The sequence below is a fragment of the Talpa occidentalis genome, unplaced genomic scaffold (genome assembly GCF_014898055.3).
Source record: "Talpa occidentalis isolate TD23 unplaced genomic scaffold, MPIMG_talOcc4v2.1 talOcc4.14, whole genome shotgun sequence".
Classification (NCBI taxonomy): Eukaryota; Metazoa; Chordata; class Mammalia; order Eulipotyphla; family Talpidae; genus Talpa; species Talpa occidentalis.
Genome location: NW_023601433.1, coordinates 51,631,993 through 51,649,710, shown reverse-complemented (window position 1 = coordinate 51,649,710; position 17,718 = coordinate 51,631,993). Strand labels below are relative to the sequence as shown.

At 39.5% G+C, this 17,718-nt stretch overlaps 1 protein-coding gene across 2 annotated transcripts in view; it reads left to right on the top strand.

Moving 5' to 3' along the window:
• The window catches only part of LARP4B (La ribonucleoprotein 4B), an 82,459-nt gene that overhangs the window by 30,791 nt on the left and 33,950 nt on the right, over nucleotides 1–17,718 (top strand). For both annotated transcript variants that reach the window (XM_037510530.2, XM_037510531.2), the window contains exons 4-7: nucleotides 8,129–8,279; nucleotides 8,515–8,652; nucleotides 14,227–14,305; nucleotides 16,220–16,356. In XM_037510530.2, coding sequence (XP_037366427.1) covers nucleotides 8,129–8,279; nucleotides 8,515–8,652; nucleotides 14,227–14,305; nucleotides 16,220–16,356 — 505 coding nt within the window. The remainder of the gene's footprint in view (nucleotides 1–8,128; nucleotides 8,280–8,514; nucleotides 8,653–14,226; nucleotides 14,306–16,219; nucleotides 16,357–17,718) is intronic.

The following is a 17,718-nucleotide window of genomic DNA, read 5'->3' as shown; positions in this document are numbered from 1 at the left end:
AAAAGGAAAAATTTTTGTTGCTCTTTTGAATCTGCTATGTTTGGGTTTTAACTAATGGAGTAGGATGGCTGTTAGCAGGGTCTGTTGTAATTAGGATTTTGGATTTGAGTGGCAGGGACATGTGACTGCTGTGCAAGGGGTTATTTTTGGTATCTGGGTGTCGGCTTCTTGTCAGAAACCATAGGAAGTTAGTGCGAGATGCAGTTGTAGAGACTCGGAGAAAACGACAACCATTGTTATGTGAGTTTTTGAACTTTTGAACATGGGTTGTTGCTTCAGCAAAGAATTAAGTAGTGACAATGACAGTGAAAAAACTGGCCTGTTACAAAAATCTGTGGAGGAGAAGGAACCGGAGAACAAGATAAGTAAAACTTTATCTTCATTATTTGATACCCTTGAAGGTGAGGAGCTCTACTGTGTTGAACATGGAGCCAGCACGGTGGCTGTTGAAACTAATCTTTGGACTGGGGTTTTTGTGAAATCTGGGCACAAACAGAGTCACAAGCTAACACAGTTGTTTAATTCGGTTTCCTCTTCAATATCCGCAATCTCAACTAGGCTCGACAACCTAGATGGGCCTGCACGGAAATCAGATAGTGTTGCTGTTGAACAGGATTGTGAACATGCCTGTGATACTCTGTGTGTGGGCCCTGACAATAAATGGGCTTTTTCTGCAGATGATGAGTCTCTTTCAAATGTCCTGGTGCCTTGTGAACAAGGCCAGCAGGAAGGAGCTTTTGTAAATAACCATCTGTGCCATTACCCTTGTAAACGGTCTCTAAGAGAGAGAGAAACAGCTGTAAATATTCAAATCAGTAGTGATGAGAATAAATCTTTAGGTACATCTGATAGGGAGCTGAAGGCTGAAAACCCTATTCATGTTAATCACAAACAATGTAGTAACTCCAGAGAGAGCGCGTTTTACAGTATTTGTGTTGTGGATCCTGACTGCCTGGGTATTGAAGATGAACTGTGTGCACAACTGTGTGGAGCAGCTGCAGTGGAAGAGGATTGGTCAGCTGTCCCTGCTGAGGGGATTCACAGAAGGACCTGGCCGCCAGAGAACTCTGCCCTTGGGCCAGGGGAGTTAAAGAAAGGGCTGTCCATACAGGGCATGACAGATCCAAATCAAATCAAGGAAATCTTTAGTGAGAAAACTATACTTAGTTCTGAAATTTTGACTGACAGTGACCCACCCTATAAAGTAAACATTGGTAACATGCAGACTGAGTCATTAAGGGCAAATGCTTACACCCGGTTCCCTAAAGATTCCCCAGAAAGTAGTGCATTGCACAATGTTGGCATACTCCCTAAATTAAATATTAACATAGACACTGACTCAATAAAATACGTGCGTGCCATTCCTCAAGAAATGGAGAGTTCAGGACTAGTAAGCCCCCCAAACAGTCCACATATTAATTTCATTAACACGTCAGGTGTTGGAAGAAATGGCAAATCTGGGTCTGTAACAGTTAGTGTAGATCAGAGTTTAAACGCTGAAAAGGAAGGAGGAAATAACTCAATGACACCACTGAAAGATAATGATTGCTTGAACTTAGATGTCAGCAGATCGGACAGTAGTCTCCTCTCCCTAAGTCTAAAGAGAATTGATTTAAATTCAAAGAGTTGTGTCAGTCCAGTGAGCTTTCCAAATGAGTGTCTTTCTGTTGGTGTTAATTTCCATCAAGTTGTGCTTAACACTCTTGATGTTGATCCCGGACCTGAACCCCTTCTGAGACCAGCAGTGATAGAGGAGCAGCACCCAGGCAGCCACAGCCTAGGAACTATAAGTCCCCACCTTACAAACAAAGGAGACTTGTCTTTGCAATCTGATAATAGTTCTTATTATCAAGATGAAGCTAAGATGAGTGATTTTGAAGATGAGGATCATGGTAAGAGGGCTTTTGAATGGAGGTCTTGTCAGGTGGTTCTGTGCGCAGAACCAGTGGCTGGCAAGGTCCAGGCACAGATCTGTGATTTAACTCATGCAGTCCGAGAGGCAAACATGGAGCTTAGTTCCCAGGAAATGCCCCCAAATGGCAGGTCTTTTGATGGCTCCACAAGTCTTAAGAGCAGCTTTATTTCCCCTGCGTTTTTTTTCACTTGCACAGAAGAAAGTGAAATAGGCCTGAATTCTAAGACTGAAAATGAAAAATGTGTCAAGGTGTCAGGCAATAACCCTCACAGATTAGAATATGATGAAAAAGAGTCAATAAAAGATAACCACAGAGAAACAAGTAAACATAACATAGAAAATATCAAGTCCAATTCCAAAATGACCTTTGACTGGGAAACAGATATACTCACACGCAAGGTGGTGCCCAGGCAGGAGCTACTGGCTTGTGTGAGTGCTAATACAACAAAAATCCCTGATTTTGATACATATCAAATAGAAAAAAATGATGAAAACCATAGAGTGGATAACTACAGACATGAAGATCTTAAACCTGGATTATCTGTTAGCCAAAGTTTGAATTCAGAAGAACAGAAGTCAGAAGTAAAGAGTAATTCTAGTAACAATGGGGAAAATCTAGGACTGAAGCAGAATTCCTCTGAATCAACCGAAGATGCCTTTGGTGATGGTGTACTGGGGTTGACTGAGCCAAAACTAACAGGTAAAGAAGAGGAAGAGAGACTTTATTTGGAGAAAGATAGCATTAATTCCAGCATCCTGGACTGCGAGGGCACCTGTCTGACAAGTGGGCATATCCACAATTCTAGACAGAGAAGTGCTAAACCCACCTTAAGCAGTGTAGAGGATTTCGTCGGAAGTTCACAGGTAACATTTGGGAAAGTGGAGTTATGTGGCAGTCCTGAGGGGCATTCTTCCTTGGCTGGTGTTGACCCTGCTGGAGTAGACAGCAGTACAGCTGCTCCTCATCCTGTGCTGCAGGTAATTACGCCCATCATCCCAGGTGACAGCAAAGAAATGGCGGTACCAAGCAGTGAATACCATGTTTTATCACTCACAGAAGATGTAAATATACTTGAAAGTCCCCCAATAGGAGATTTGCGGAACTTCCCAGAGGAGTCACACGCTCAGTTTTTGAATGAACCTTCCTATTACCCGATAGGAGGGTTAACAGGTCAGCTGTTTTCTGGAACACTGGCACCTGGTTATGGTGGGTGTCAAGTGGGCTGTCTCTGCACAGTGGGGAAGGGTGCCTTAGAAAGTGAGTACACATTTATTGAGGACCTGCGTGGTGAGCCACAGGACTTCGAGACAACCTCGTTTTGGATGGAAAATCCCCCTTACCAGCTACCGATGGCAGAGGATGGTGTTATTTGGGGATGGCAAAATAGAGACATACAGTTAGTAAGTATAATTTATCAATTTCTATTATTGTCCTGTGATACGGTTTTTCATTTTGGTTGCTTTTAACTTAATAAATGTTTATTCTAAATAGGCAGAATTGAAGGTGTAGAACTTCATTTCCATTTGGAGCATATGAATTAGATTCACTGGTATATTTGAGGCAGTTTGTATATCAGTTCTTTTTTTTTAATATTTATTTATGCATATAAGAACTGGGGTACAGGCCAGAGGTGCGGGGTGGTGATGAGAGGATTCACCAGAGTCAGAGTGGGGAGCAGAACAGACAAGACTGAAATACACTGCTGAGGGGAGCAGCGGGTGAAACAGGAGAGGTCTGTTGTGCCATGTGGGTAGCTCCCTGGCCTGGGATCGAACTCGTGCTGCAGTTAGCTTCACAGTGCTGTGCTTAACCCCCTGCACCACCAGGAGGCCCTGCATATCAGTTCTTGTAAGCATTAAACCCTGTGCTTTGTGCAGATCATCTTGTGGATATTACTTGTGTGTTTGTAAAGGCTGCCCTGCCTTGTGCCCATCCTCTCCCGCTGCCAGCACAGAATAGATATTTGGTCCATTGAAGAGTCATTTCTGAAAGAACATGCTTAGGAAGAATAGATTCATTAAAATCTGTGTTTTTTCATACCTTTGTATGTAATTATCTAAGGCAAGCGATTGTTGATGTTTAGAGTACTCTGAAGTCTTCGTTCTGTCTCCTTGCTTCAGACCACAGTGCTCAAGCGCTGCTCACCTGTTTGGAAGAACTCTCAAAGATGATTCTTCAGTGGGCTTTTTTAGTTTAAGCCTCTTTCTAGAAATTCTATTAATAAGTGCAAATTTTCAATAAACTAGGAGCTAGCCTTGCTCTTAAAGCAGCTTTTTGGACATACGTGATCGAAAGGGCATACTTATAATAGCAAAATCTCATTTGTTCAGCCAGCAGTTTATTTTTGTTGTAGTAGGCAAGAGAAATGGTAATAGTCAGTAGGTTGAAGTGGCTCAAAAGTTAACACCTATTATATGGAATTAAATAAGTAGAAATCAAACCCTGCAATATTGGAATATTATCCATTATACTCCCTTTCTTTCCATGCCTACATTTGGGAGTTTTACCAGAAAGAGTTACATTTGAGTTAAACAATTTTGTTCTTTAAATAGTTGTGAAAGAAAAAAAACACTATAAAAATAATACGCACGTAATCAACAAAAGTGGGCATGAATTACAATTGACTACTCCTGTCAGTGCTTGGTATACCAGTGCAGCATGCAAATGGATCCGGATGCTGTCTTACTCTTAGCTTTCACTGAGATGTGCACATACTGTTCTGAATTAAACTTTCAATTATGAGAGACAAGTATTATGATTTAACGTACCTCACTCAATGATGGTACTGTGCTTTTCAGAACCCAGTTCTCAGTGCTTGTACAGATATCTTTTTAAATCCTTTATTAGGGCCTCCCCGGTGGCGCAGCGGTTGAGCGCTGGGTTGCGAAACTGCCCGCGGCCTCTGCGGCACTGGTTCGATCCCCGGCTGCTCCCCGGCCACCGGAGGAGGATCCCACATGGTGCGCAGACCTCTCCTGCCACCCGCTGCTCCCCTCAGCAGTGTACTTCAGCCCTTCTGCCTGCTCTGCTCCCCGCTCTGGCTCTGGTGAATTCTCTCACCCTCCCGCGCTTCTGACTGTACCCAGTGCATGTATAAACAAGACAAACAAATATAATAAATAAATAAATAAAAACATGCCTCTATAAAAAAAAAATAAATAAATCCTTTATTAGCAGCTATTACTGCATTTTACTGGTAAATGGCTCTAAGTCAGTGAATTGCTCTGAATTATTAAGCTCACCTAGAGACAAATCTAGGAGTAGTTCATGCTAACTTTAAAAATTTGAAGGGTTTTTTTCCTTCTTCCATTATATCTCCTGTTTTTCTATTCTCCACCTACCTTGTCCCCTTCTCTGTTATTACTCTCCTTCTTACTCAGTAACTTGTCAGTGGGACCATTCGGTTTCACGTCCAGAAAACACAGTTGTTTTGAATTGGCAGGTTATTTTTTTATGGAACATAGTTTGGGGATTGAAAAGTTTCTCGAGAGCATCAGTCAGCACGTTGGGATGCTGCACTTTCCCAGTGTAGCACTTTTATGAAAGTTGCCTTAGAGTATGCCTATAAGATTGGGTTTGCCTCTGGTTTTAATAACCATTGTTTAACTAGAATTTTCAGTGAGAAGGTAAAACTCAGGAAGCTCAAGTTGTTGATTATCAGTTGGAGTTCCATACAACTGCAAGAGAATAACCACATTAATATATATGTGTGTGTATATGTTTAATGCAAGTTATTTCTCATTTGAATTACAAGAAGTCAATGGATGCTTGATGGCCATTTTGTTTATTGATATTAGTAAACAACTTTATGATTACCCTAGTTTTTGTGGGCAAGTTATGTGGTCTTTCTCTGTCTTTGTTTTCTGGTTTGTGCAATAACGCAGTGATAGATATCTGCCTTGCAGTGTTGTTGTGATTAAGTCTAAGGGGTGAATGGCTTGTGCCAGTACCTATAGATTCCATATTGTCAGTGTCACGTTGCTGACTCTTAATGACAAGCCCTTTCATCCTGTCACATTCTAAAGTCTCTCTTGAATACTAGTTAGCTACTTAAGTGTGTTAAGTTCCTGCTATTTGATTTGGAATTAAAATATTTAGTACTTAAGAAGCAGTAAATTATGTAAGGATAGAGTTCATTTTACTTGTGGCATGAACCTTGCACAAAACCACAAAAAGTAGAAAATAAAATTCTATGTGTTACTTTTTATTAAATGCTCATTCCTTCACCATATTTCTCAAGTACCTCTTTACTGAGTTCAGAACTGCTGGTATATAGTGGGAAGCAAAATAGACATCCATGGACTCTAGTAGAAAAGAAACATGCATTCTATCATCGTAAGCACTATGTGTGATAAAATGTGCTTGCTGCTCACCTCACCGCACGGCTCTTAAAATGTTCATAGGCAGTTCACTTCTAGGCTGCATCAGTAAACTAATGCATATTGGTGATAATGGTAGGGTCAACTGCCAAAGGTGCTAAAATGAGAAAAGGGATTTGGAGAATATGTAGTATGTTCAGGAGGTGGGGGAGTCAGTTCTGAGGGTGGAGTGGCAGTAACAAGGAGAGCTTGATGTGTGTTGTGTGGTGGAAAGAGACCACTTTTAATGAGGAAGGTGATTTATGCAAGTATTGGAATGGGAAAGGGATGAGTGGGGAAAAGGAAAAAAAAAAAAACAGATCAAAAAGCACAAATGGTGAGGCAGGGATGCCTGTCAAATATCCTGAGTGTCTTCTACATTGCTCACTTTGCTCCTAAGGGCGAGGTGGTGTGTCTGCTTTGCTCACCTTACATCCTGATTGCTTACCACCATGCCTCACACTTACCAGCGCTTTGGAAGTTTTTGTAGGACAGATGGGTACATGAGAGAGAAAAAGAAAAAAATACTTTGCACTGAAGCAGAGGCCAAAATCGGCTGAAAGTCTGGATGTCTTATAAGAAGGGAGATTGATTGTTTCTTGACCATAATACTCTCGTAGGATGAGAGGAACCCTGTTCTTCACATTATCACCAATATTTAAAAAATAACAAGAATTCAGGATAGGTGCTCCTTTAGACGTCTGGGTTCATGGGTGTGCTATTTATTGCCCTTGCCTCCTTCTACTTCAAGAATACGTACTGTAGTTTAAACCACATGTCCTTTATTCTCAATTTCAGAAGTAGTTTTGTTTCTTGCTATTCAGAGAAAGCTTTAATCATCCCAGCCAGAGTAAATTTATTCTGTCTTTCTAAGATTATTAATGCATACTTTGTTTCTGTGATGGCTCATTGTATACTTCCTGACCCTTTGTACATTTGGAAATAGCAGTGGATAATACCTGATCTTTGGAGTTGCACAGGCTGCCTCTGGTGCTGCCAGAGGACACCTGGGACTAGAATCCCTGTCCCTCTCTTGAGAAATTCTGACCCCTGCACGGTGATGTCAAGGCTTGTGGTACCCTGGAAAATGCAGATAATTTGATGAGGTTTGAAAAAGTCTTGGCAAAACTGGACTAGAGTTTCGGGAGGTACAGGTATGGGAACTTTCTTGACATGGAGCCACCCAGGTTTGTAAGCAGAAGAAAAGCAGGGCTGATGGTGGTTTAATACAGTTCTTCACAACAGACCTCACCAAAATTGAGAATTGTGTGATTATCTGGGAGAGTGTTATAGACAGTGAGAGTGGAATAGCACAAGGCCATGTAGCTAGGATGAACTGGGGTCAGATGGGGCACAAAGTTCTCTGGCAGGCTGTTTAAAAGGTGTGGATTCTTCTGAGGAACATTTGTTTTCTATATCCTTTGCTTGTATGAGTGCTTGAAGCTTTAAAATTGTATGCCTGTCTACATTCTATTCACATTTGTAAATCTGCCAATTGTGGTTTGTGTTGGGTAGTCTGAAGCAGATGTGACAGTGGGACCACCACTTCTTTCCCAGTTTACCTGTTGATATGGCACTAAAATCTCCAGGAAGGCAAGTATGTGTCTTTCCTGGCCCAGTTCCTAGAAAGCCTTGTATGTAGTAGGAATATAAGAATCTAGTGGTAAATTCAGTTGACTTTTGAGTACATCATTTGTTACTTTTGTTCTTCATTGCATCCAAAAATACATGTACATAGAGAGGTTCAGTTTTTAGTCTAAAATTCTGTGACAGATGTATTTTCACTCTGAATTACTATGTAAAGTTGCATTTGATTGCAATCTGAATACAAATAGATATTATATTTTTTCCTAGGTACAAACAGCCAAGGTTTCAGAGCTAAACCCTAATGCAAAAGTATGGGGGTCTCATATGTTACATTTGGAAGCAAGTAGTGCAGCAGATGGCGGTGTGAGTTCAGCCTGGGAAGAGACGGTTGGCCACAGCACAGACCACAGCCTGGACGGTGAGTTTTGCACATGAATGTGATGAAGAGCATCTTGTCTTTGTTTGCTTTTAATCCATTGTTAAGAAATTGTTCATTAAAATTTGTGTCATGATTCTCACAATATTTAAACATTAAGACCACTCTTATAGCCAAGTTAAAAATTTAAAATAACCATGAGTATAAGCTTTTATTTGTTTTGTTTTAAGGGAAAGTTTTTCTAACCCTATTTTCGGGGTAAAATTCTTAATCATAGGATTGGACGCTGATGGTGATGGTGACAAAAATGAGAATGCAGCACTGTCAGATTTACAGGAGTCAGACCAAATAGCTATGAACACTTCAGCCGTGGATCACAAAGAATATGAATCTCTGCCTGAAAATAGTGAAACAGGTAATACTTTTTTATAGATTAATTTTCATAGAGTATGCATCTTTTTATGCTGCTTTTAAAAATTTTAGCTTGTTAAATCTCTCCCTAAACAATGTAATTGTATTGTCTCTCTCTGATAGTTTTTTTTAAAAAAAGATTTATTTATTTATTTATGCATACAAGAACTGGGGTGTAAGCCAGAAGTGCAGGGGGTAGGATTCACCAGAGACATAGTGGGGGAACAGAACAGGCAGACTGACTGAAATACACTGCTGAGGGGAGCAGCGGTCGAGACAGGAGAGGTCTGCTGCGCCATGTGAGTAGCTCCCTGGCCAGCTGGGGACTGAACTTGTGCTGCGAGGCTGCAGATTGCTTCATAGTGCTATGCTTAACTCCTTGTGCCACCAGGGAGGCCCTAGAGATATTTTAAAACTTTTCAGAAAAAGTACAAGTGCAAGAAGAGAATAGGCCTCTTGGGAACCAGATGGGCTTGACATAGTCAGGCTTATCAGTAATGGGACACCAGTGTTCACCTCTTTTTTTCTGCCTTAATCTAAAAGATCAGTTTTTTAAAACCCCACTAAACCCAAGGGGTAGGTCATTCTGTCATTACAGTCAGCTGGGGCAGCTGGAGTGGCAGAAATAGCTCCCTTGATTTGGCTAAGAGCTGATGTACTTGTGTGTTGTTTCCCAGGTGATCTAAAGACACATTTGAATTAGAATTGCCCTGTGAATGAGATAGTTTACCCTCTCTGTTTTTATATTCTCGCTACTGGATGTCCTAATACATAGGAGAGGTGCATCACAAATAATGTGTTTGGTATTAAGTATTTATTTTTCTTCTTTAAAGGTGACACCCATAGAGACCTTGTGTTCACCAATGCAAATTTGCTAAGCACTTTTGTTAAATGCCTCCACTCATAACTGTTGTATTCACTGTGACTAACCTTGTGTGCCCTCCTCCCCTTCTTATTCTGCCCCTGTCACTCACACCATCTAATTCCTTGCCTCCAACTTCCTACACAGTTACTTAGCAAACACCTCAATCTCCTTTAAATATCATTCTCTACCTTATTATGTACCCACTGTAAAGCATATAGATGACTGTGGCTAAGCAAGAATGTATAGTAATGTAAAGCCATCTCATTTTAAGTTCATGATGACAAACTTGCAGCAGGCCCTCAGCATGAGCCCATGCTGCTGTTGCTAGTAAGGCTCAGTGAAATGATGCTTCTGGAGAACTATTTCACACTTCCTGTTTTCTCCTCAGATGCTAGCACTCTCCTCTTCATTGGCGTGGAGAGTGGGGAGTGGTATAGAGTATTAGTAAAGCATAACTGATGTATAGTGGCATCACATATTTAAAGTAAACTTCAGCTTTTCTGTTATTTTCCCTAGCTTAACGACATTATCCAGTGCATCATGGATATTGATGCATCTCTTATTGATTTCTCTACCACATATGCACCTGTAAAACCATCACCACAATCAAAATAATAAACATATGTGACCACAAAATGCTTCCCGTGTCCTCCATGCTGTCATCTACTTGTCTCAGACAACCACTGATCTGGATTCTGTCATAATAGGTTAGGCTATCTTGCATTTTCTAGAATTTTTTTGTCAGCGGAGTTTTGTTTCACATGCATGCCCTTTATCAGGTTGGTATGGTGCCCATCTCTTCCCATTTGTGAGGGTTTTTTTGAGGAATATTTGTTGGAATTTATTGTGCTTTTTCTCCATCTATGGCATTATGGATTATTTCTTTCTTTCTTTTTTTTTTTTTTTTTTTTTTTTTGGTGGGACCCTCACCAGCAGCTGGGGAACGAACCGGCGCTCAACTGCTGCGCGACCAGGGGAGGCCCGGCAGTGATTATTTCTTTAGAGAATGTTAAGAAAAGTTGAATGGATTGATTTTTCAAATGTTTCACCAGCCTTCCTTTCCTGGCGTAGACCTCACTGTATCATTATACATATTTGAAGTTTTATTGGGTTAAATTGACCAAAATTTTGCTTAGGATTTTTAAACCTCTTTTCATAAGAGATAAAATGATTTGGTTGGTGTTTTGTTTTCGATGAAGGCCCTTCTATTCAATTTTTTTTAAAGTGTCATTTCTTTCTTAAATAAAGATGTGAATACCTTCTGGACATAGTTTTCTTTGTGGGGAAGTTTTCAGCTACAGTTTGGTTTTCTTTTATATTAGATTACTCAGGTTGTCTGAGTAATTTGCTTAGTTTTATCAAAGTTATTGCATAGTTCTATAATACTCTGTACTTGTGATAATCTGTAGAATCTATAGTCATGTCACATTCATTGCTGGTTGGTAATAATAGTCTTTTCAATCTTTTTTCCTCCCTCACTCTAAACGTTCTGAATAGAAGTTGCATCAATTCTTGTCAAAGAACCAAAGAACCAGTATTGGCACTATTGGTTTTTCTCAGTTCTTTTTTTCTTCCTGTTTTATTGGGTTTCTTCTCTCTTTATTCATACACTTTCTTCCAATTACCTTAGATTTAATTTGTTCTTGTTCTAGTGTCTTAAGATGGAAGCTGGGCTTATTGATTTTAGACTTTTTATTCTAAGATAACCATTTGGGTCTGTAAATTTCCATCTAAATATTGCATTAGCACAATCTCAGAATTTCTCAGATTTTGTGTTTTTGTTTTATATTCTTTATTTTTTTTTACGTCTTTTTTTTTTAAATCATTTCCTTTTTTTTTTCAAACATTTTTTTTAGATTTATTTATTTATACAAGCACTGGGTACAGTCAGAAGTGCGGGAGGGTGAGAGAATTCACCAGAGCCAGAGCAGGGAGCAGAACAGGTAGATGGACGAAGTACACTGCTGAGGGGAGCAGTGGGCAGCAGGAGAGGTCTACACGCCATATGGGACCCTCGACCGGCGGCCGGGGATCGAACCGGTGCTGCAGAGGCTGCGGGCAGCTTCGCAGACCAGCGCTCAACCACTGCGCCACTGGCGAGGCCCTGTTTTATATTCTTTAATCCATGGATAGTTTACAAGTATATCACTTAGTTGCCCAATATTTGGGGTTTTTTCAGGGAGCTTTCTGTTGTTGATTAGTAATGTAATCAGTCTCATTGTGAACAAAGGACATATTTTGTATAACTTGAGTCTCCCTTTGAATTAAGATTTGTACTCTGCCCCAGGTTATAGACCTTTTTGGTGATCGTTTTCTGCGTATTTTGCTTTTGTATTTTTTGGTGTATTCTCTAAATAACAGTCGGGCTTAGTTTGGTGATAGTGTTGTTCAGGTATACTACAGTCTTTCTGGTTTCTTGCTCTATCAATTATTGAGAGAGGTGTTGGTTTTTGGAGTTGTCTATTTCTCTTGTTAATTCTATCAGTTTTTGCTTTGTGTATTTTGGGGCTCTGTTTTAGAATTTTTATGATTTCTTGATGAGTTGACTCTTGCTCAATGAAATGATCTTTATTCCTGGGAATTTTCTTTATAGTCACCTCAGCTTTCAACTATGTTAGCATATTATATCTTCCACCATCCTTTTACTTTTAGCCTATGCTTAATAAAATACTCATTATAGATAGTAGTTGTCTTGCCTTTTTAAAATCAAGTCTTAACGCTCTTTGCCTTTAATTCTGTGTTTAGAATATTAACACTGTGTTAATTTATGTGGCTAGGTTTGAGTCTATCATCTTATTATATGTTTTTAGAACACCTTTTGACTTACAGAAAAAATGCAAAGATTGAACACACAGAATTCCTGTACACCAAGCATCCAGTTTCTCCTATTCTAACTTGGAATGTTTATATTGATATTTTTGCCACATTACCGAACCAGTATTGGTACATTTTTACCTAGTATCCTTTTTCTGCCTCAGGATCCATCTAGGACACTGCATTACATGTAATCAGTCATGTCTCCTTAGGCTTTCTGGACTGTAGCAGTTTCTCAGACTTCAGTTTTTCGTGTCCTTGAGTATTTTGAGGAGTAATGGTCAGTTGTTTTGTAGAGTACTCTTCTATTAGAGTTTGTTTTATATTTTTTTCATCACAATACTAGTATTATGGCTTTGGGGACAGAAAGACCACAGAGGGTAAAATACCATTTCTACCCCACCACACTAAAGGCATATATTAGCAACATCTTCTATCACTGTTGAGATGGACCTTAATCAATAGGCTGAGTGTTTATCAAGATTTCCGTACTGTAAAGCTCCTCATTTTCTTCCTCCTCCCATTTTGTACTCTTTGGAAGGAAGTTACTGTGCATAGCCCATACCTAATGAATGTCCCCTTCAGGAGGGCAGAAAAATCTATATAATTAATTGGGAATTCTTATGAGAGTTTTTCTCTTCTTCCTTATTTGTTTATGTATTTTTAAAGATTTATTTATGCATACAAGAGCTGGGGTGGCCAGAGATTTGGGAAGGTGAGAGGACTCATCAGAGATAGAGCAGGGAGCAGAACCGGCAGATCTATAGAAATACACTGCTGAGGGGAGCAGTGGGCGCGATAGGAGAGGTCTGCTGCGCCATGTGGGTCAGCTCCTTGGCCAGTGATCGAACTCATGCTACAGTAGCTTCATAGTGCTGAGACTTAACTCCTTGCTCCACCAGGGAGGTTCTCTTCTTCCTTTTTTCCCAGCTATTATTATTGTGGTTGAATTATTTTATTCAATGATCGATATAATGGTAATTTTTATATCAATATATATACCAGTACGAACTCATAGGTTTTTTATACTTTGGGTTATAATCCAATACTTCTACTTTTGTTGCTCAAATATCCTATCCTTGGCTCCATTTCATATGCCCCCATCAGTCTTGTGTTGTTTGTTTTCTTTCTCTGTTTCCTAGAACCAGAATTTTGCCAAGGAAATCAGGTTGTTTTTATTGGAAATAGTATCAAAATACCATTATTAAGAAAAATAACTTATCTTTGTAGTTACTATTTCTGGTGCTCTTTTTCTATGTTTAGACAGAAAAATAATCTGGTTTTGATCCATTCTGTGTAACATTTTTTAAGATTTTCTCTTTTTATTAAGCATTTTGATTTTTGATGTGTCTTAAAAATGACCTTCATGTTTCTTTGGGTTTATTTCACCTAACAAGTTGGAGCTGTGATTTACATTTTTTTTTTTTCATCAAACTTGGAAACATTTTGGCTATAATGTCTAAAAACGCATAAAAGAAATTCTGTATGATCCTTATGTCCTGTGTGTTTGAAGCCTATCTTTGGCTTGTAACTTTTTCTTGCTTTGATTTTTTTGTTCTTTATATTATTATTTTAGTGTCTGTGTTCTTATCGGCTACCTAGAAATGCTATTTGAATTGGCATTAAAAATGCTTAGACTTCTTTTGTGAATAAAAGGCACGTGTTAAACTTTGTCTTACTCCTCAGGTTATTTTCAAAACTGTGTTGTTTTGTGTGGGCAAGGGGAGTCTTTATTTTTGCATATGATTTCCTTTTTTTTAGCAGTAAACTATTTTCTTACATTCTCCATATAATATATAGATAGGCTAATATGGATATTGCAAACATTAGAATTGATCTACTGAATCATCTGGTAAATTTTAAGCTATTTTGCCTGAGTTGTTCATTACTTTTATACAGGAGGAAATGAGTCTCAACCAGAAAACCAGGAAGACCCTCGAGAAGTACTTAAAAAAACATTGGAATTCTGCTTATCTAGGTAAGGATGGTAGAGGGTTTTCTCATACTTAATATCTGTGGTGTTACATATTGGTTATTGCATACAAATTTGACATTTTACATAGGATGAGTGTGTATCTGTTACCTGAGTGTGTATCTGTTACCTGTGTATCTGATACCTGTCTATGGCTGTGTACATGTTAATACGAAATCTAGAATATTGTGTAGTAATTATCTTTGACTTGATAGAGAACAGTGTTCCTCACAGTGGTGCACAGATTTATTTTGCCAATATCATTATCTGGACTGCTTTTTGTAATAAGTGTTTCTATACTCTTCCCCTCGTCCACGAATTAATCTCTGAGATAGGCCCTTAGGTCATCAGTCTCAGAGACATTCTTTATTTAGCACAGTAGAGTTTGATAACACATTTCTTTTAAACTTTTTTTTTTAAGATTTATTTATTTTTATACAAGAGCTGGTGTACAAGCCAGAGGCGTGGGAGGGTGAGAGGATTCACCAGAGACAGAGCAGGGAACAGAACAGGCAGTACACTGCTGAGGGGAGCAGCGGGCGCGACAGGAGAGGTCTGCTGCGCCATGTGGGAATCTCCCTGGCCAGCGGGGAATCGAACCTGTGCTGCAGGGGCTGCGGACTGCTTCACAGCACTGCGCTCAATCCGCTGTGCCACCGGGAAGCCTGATTACACATTTCTTATACTCTTCAAACTATTCCAAACACTGTAGGATCAAATTGTTTCATTTATATAATACTCATTTTCAGCTGTGCTTTTTTTCCTGAATGATACTTTTTCTGTTAAAAAGACACCTTTGGAAGTTCAGAGGGCAGAACTGGACATACAAGAAGATGGGATTGGGTTAAATGAATTTTCTTTGCATATGAAGATAACGAATTGGCTAGATGTATAGTTTTCTATTAGTAATGGTGATTTTTCTCTGGACCTGCCTTGAGGCCCCACAGAGGTTTCTGCTGAGGATTGTCCTCAGATTATAGAGCTGCTTGAGGATGAAGGTGAGGAGCCTTAGCTGAGCTTCCACCTCCAAATATTCACAAATAAGGACACTACTACATACACTACATGATGACATAATGTACAAGGAGATAATACTGTTGCAGAAGTTGGAAAACCTTGTCTGTGCCACTCACAACCCTTGTCTCTGCCACCTGTGACCATATGCTTTACATCTGTGAGATGGCTAATGAAAATGAGGAGAAAAGTGTTCCCCTTTTCAGATCAGTGGCATTATTGGGCTTTACTACTGTCATCAGTCCTTGTTGCCTAACCACTGAAACCAGAGTTTAGTTGTGTCTGGTGCTGAGATGTTTTAAAGGCATTGTCTCTTTATGGAAACATGTTGGAGACAGTCATGAAAGGCTTGAATGCCAGGAAGTAGCTCATCTTCACCTAAACTGGTTGTCTGTGACTTGCCTTGTGCCCCTGTGGATATTGGTAATGGTGGCGTTCTCCTGTTTTTACTCCTGCCTGCTAGAAGTGCTAGGTAGTCTGATTAGTTCTGAAGCTTCTCTAGAGGGTACCAGACAGAACAACAAGTATTTGGGTGCCAATCTTTGCTCGCTTTTGCATATTTTTCTTACTTTTATGTTCCTTCAACTGGATTTCCTTTTCTAAAAAACAAAAAGAACTCCCCAAACCTGTATTTTTAATAAGCTATTCAAGCATGTATTGGAACAAGGGTACGCTCTAAATACATTTAAAGAGATTTACCTTCGTGTTAATTTTGGTTGTAGAAAATGCATTATACTTTTGTTCTCTCGTCCTCCCCAAATGTCTTTGAAAATAAATTACCTAAGGTGAGAGGAGGGTTTGAACTCAGATCTAACTCTGAAGTGATAACCACGCCATTCTCAATACCTTTGGTGATGCTTTCTTTTAAATAAGAATTAATGAGAAGAGTTTGTCTTCTTTCTGCAGGGAGAACCTTGCTAGTGATATGTACCTGATATCACAGATGGATAGTGATCAGTATGTGCCAATAACAACGGTAGCTAACCTGGACCACATCAAGAAGCTCAGTACCGACATGGATTTGATCGTTGAAGTGCTGAGATGTAAGTAAATAATACTTTTGCTGAATTATATGTGATTTTTGACTGCATTTTTTTCTCATCTTTGTGATTCTTCAGAATTATAGGTGTTCAGTGATAAAGTACTTGAGGGAAGATAGAGCCCTCCCTTTACCTTCCTGTTCTTTCTGACCAAGCCCCCCTGTCATGCAAAACATCTGGTTTGTCCATCTCTAAAACCTCGGCCTCATCCCTAATGGTAGGTCAAGGGATATGGAAAGGTGCTGGAGATATTAAGGACAGCTGTCATATTGATGGAAATACAATAAATAACAGTATTTAGGATAAAGTAGAGTACATTTTAATTATTAGCATTCTAGCCATTAGAGGAATTTCTTTCCAATTTCATCTTCCTACTACAGTTTTGGGGAAATATTACTGGCCCTTTTCCTTAAGAGGATATTGTGATTGAAAAGTTGTTTCTTGGGCATTTGGCATCAGAGGGAGGTTAAAACATCCTATCAGAGACCTGCAAGGATGCAGGAAATGAGGGTGTTTCACGTTATCTGCCATGTCACAAGTACAGTTTGTTGCTATCCTGGTTTGCTTTGTACATTGAGGCTTGTGCAGCCTGTTTTCTTTATTAAAAAAAGAAACTACTTGGGCCTCCCTGGTGACACAAGGGGTTAAGACGCAGCCTGTGAAGCTATCCACAGCCACTGCAGCACGAGTTCGATCCCCGGCCAGGGAGGTGACCCACATGGCGCAGCAGACCTCTCCTGTTTCACCTGCTGCTCCCTTTGGCAGTGTATTTCAGTCAGTCTGCCTGTTCTGCTCCCCACTCTCTCTGGTGAATCCTCTTACGCCCCACAATCTCTGGTCTGTACTCCAGTTCTTGTATGCATAAATAAATCTTTAAAAAAAAAAGGAAGAAAAGAACTACTTTACCAAGGTATAATTGACTTGGTAAACTGCATATTTAAAACATGTTATTGAATCTTAAATTAATTTCAATGTATATGAAAACTTACATATATGTTGGTGAAACCATTGCTAGGCAGGAGAACACACCCACCACCGCCCTCCTTCCTTGTGTGCTTTGTAATACTTCCACCCCTCCCTTCCCACCTGGGATTACTTCACAGAGGTTAATTTTATACTAAATGTACAATGTATTTTTTATTTCTTTTTAAATGGAATTGTTTTTAATTATAAAAGTTCACTTTTATATAGGGCTACACTACCAGGTATATTATCTTTATAGTCTCCCTTCTCATTATTTCTCTATTAAACATCTCTGGTGGATATCCTTCACAAAGAACAGGATGACCGCTCTTCCTAAATATTTATAATGTTGGGGTATCATCTTGCCTGAATTAAAGCCTCATTTTTCTCACCATGACTTTT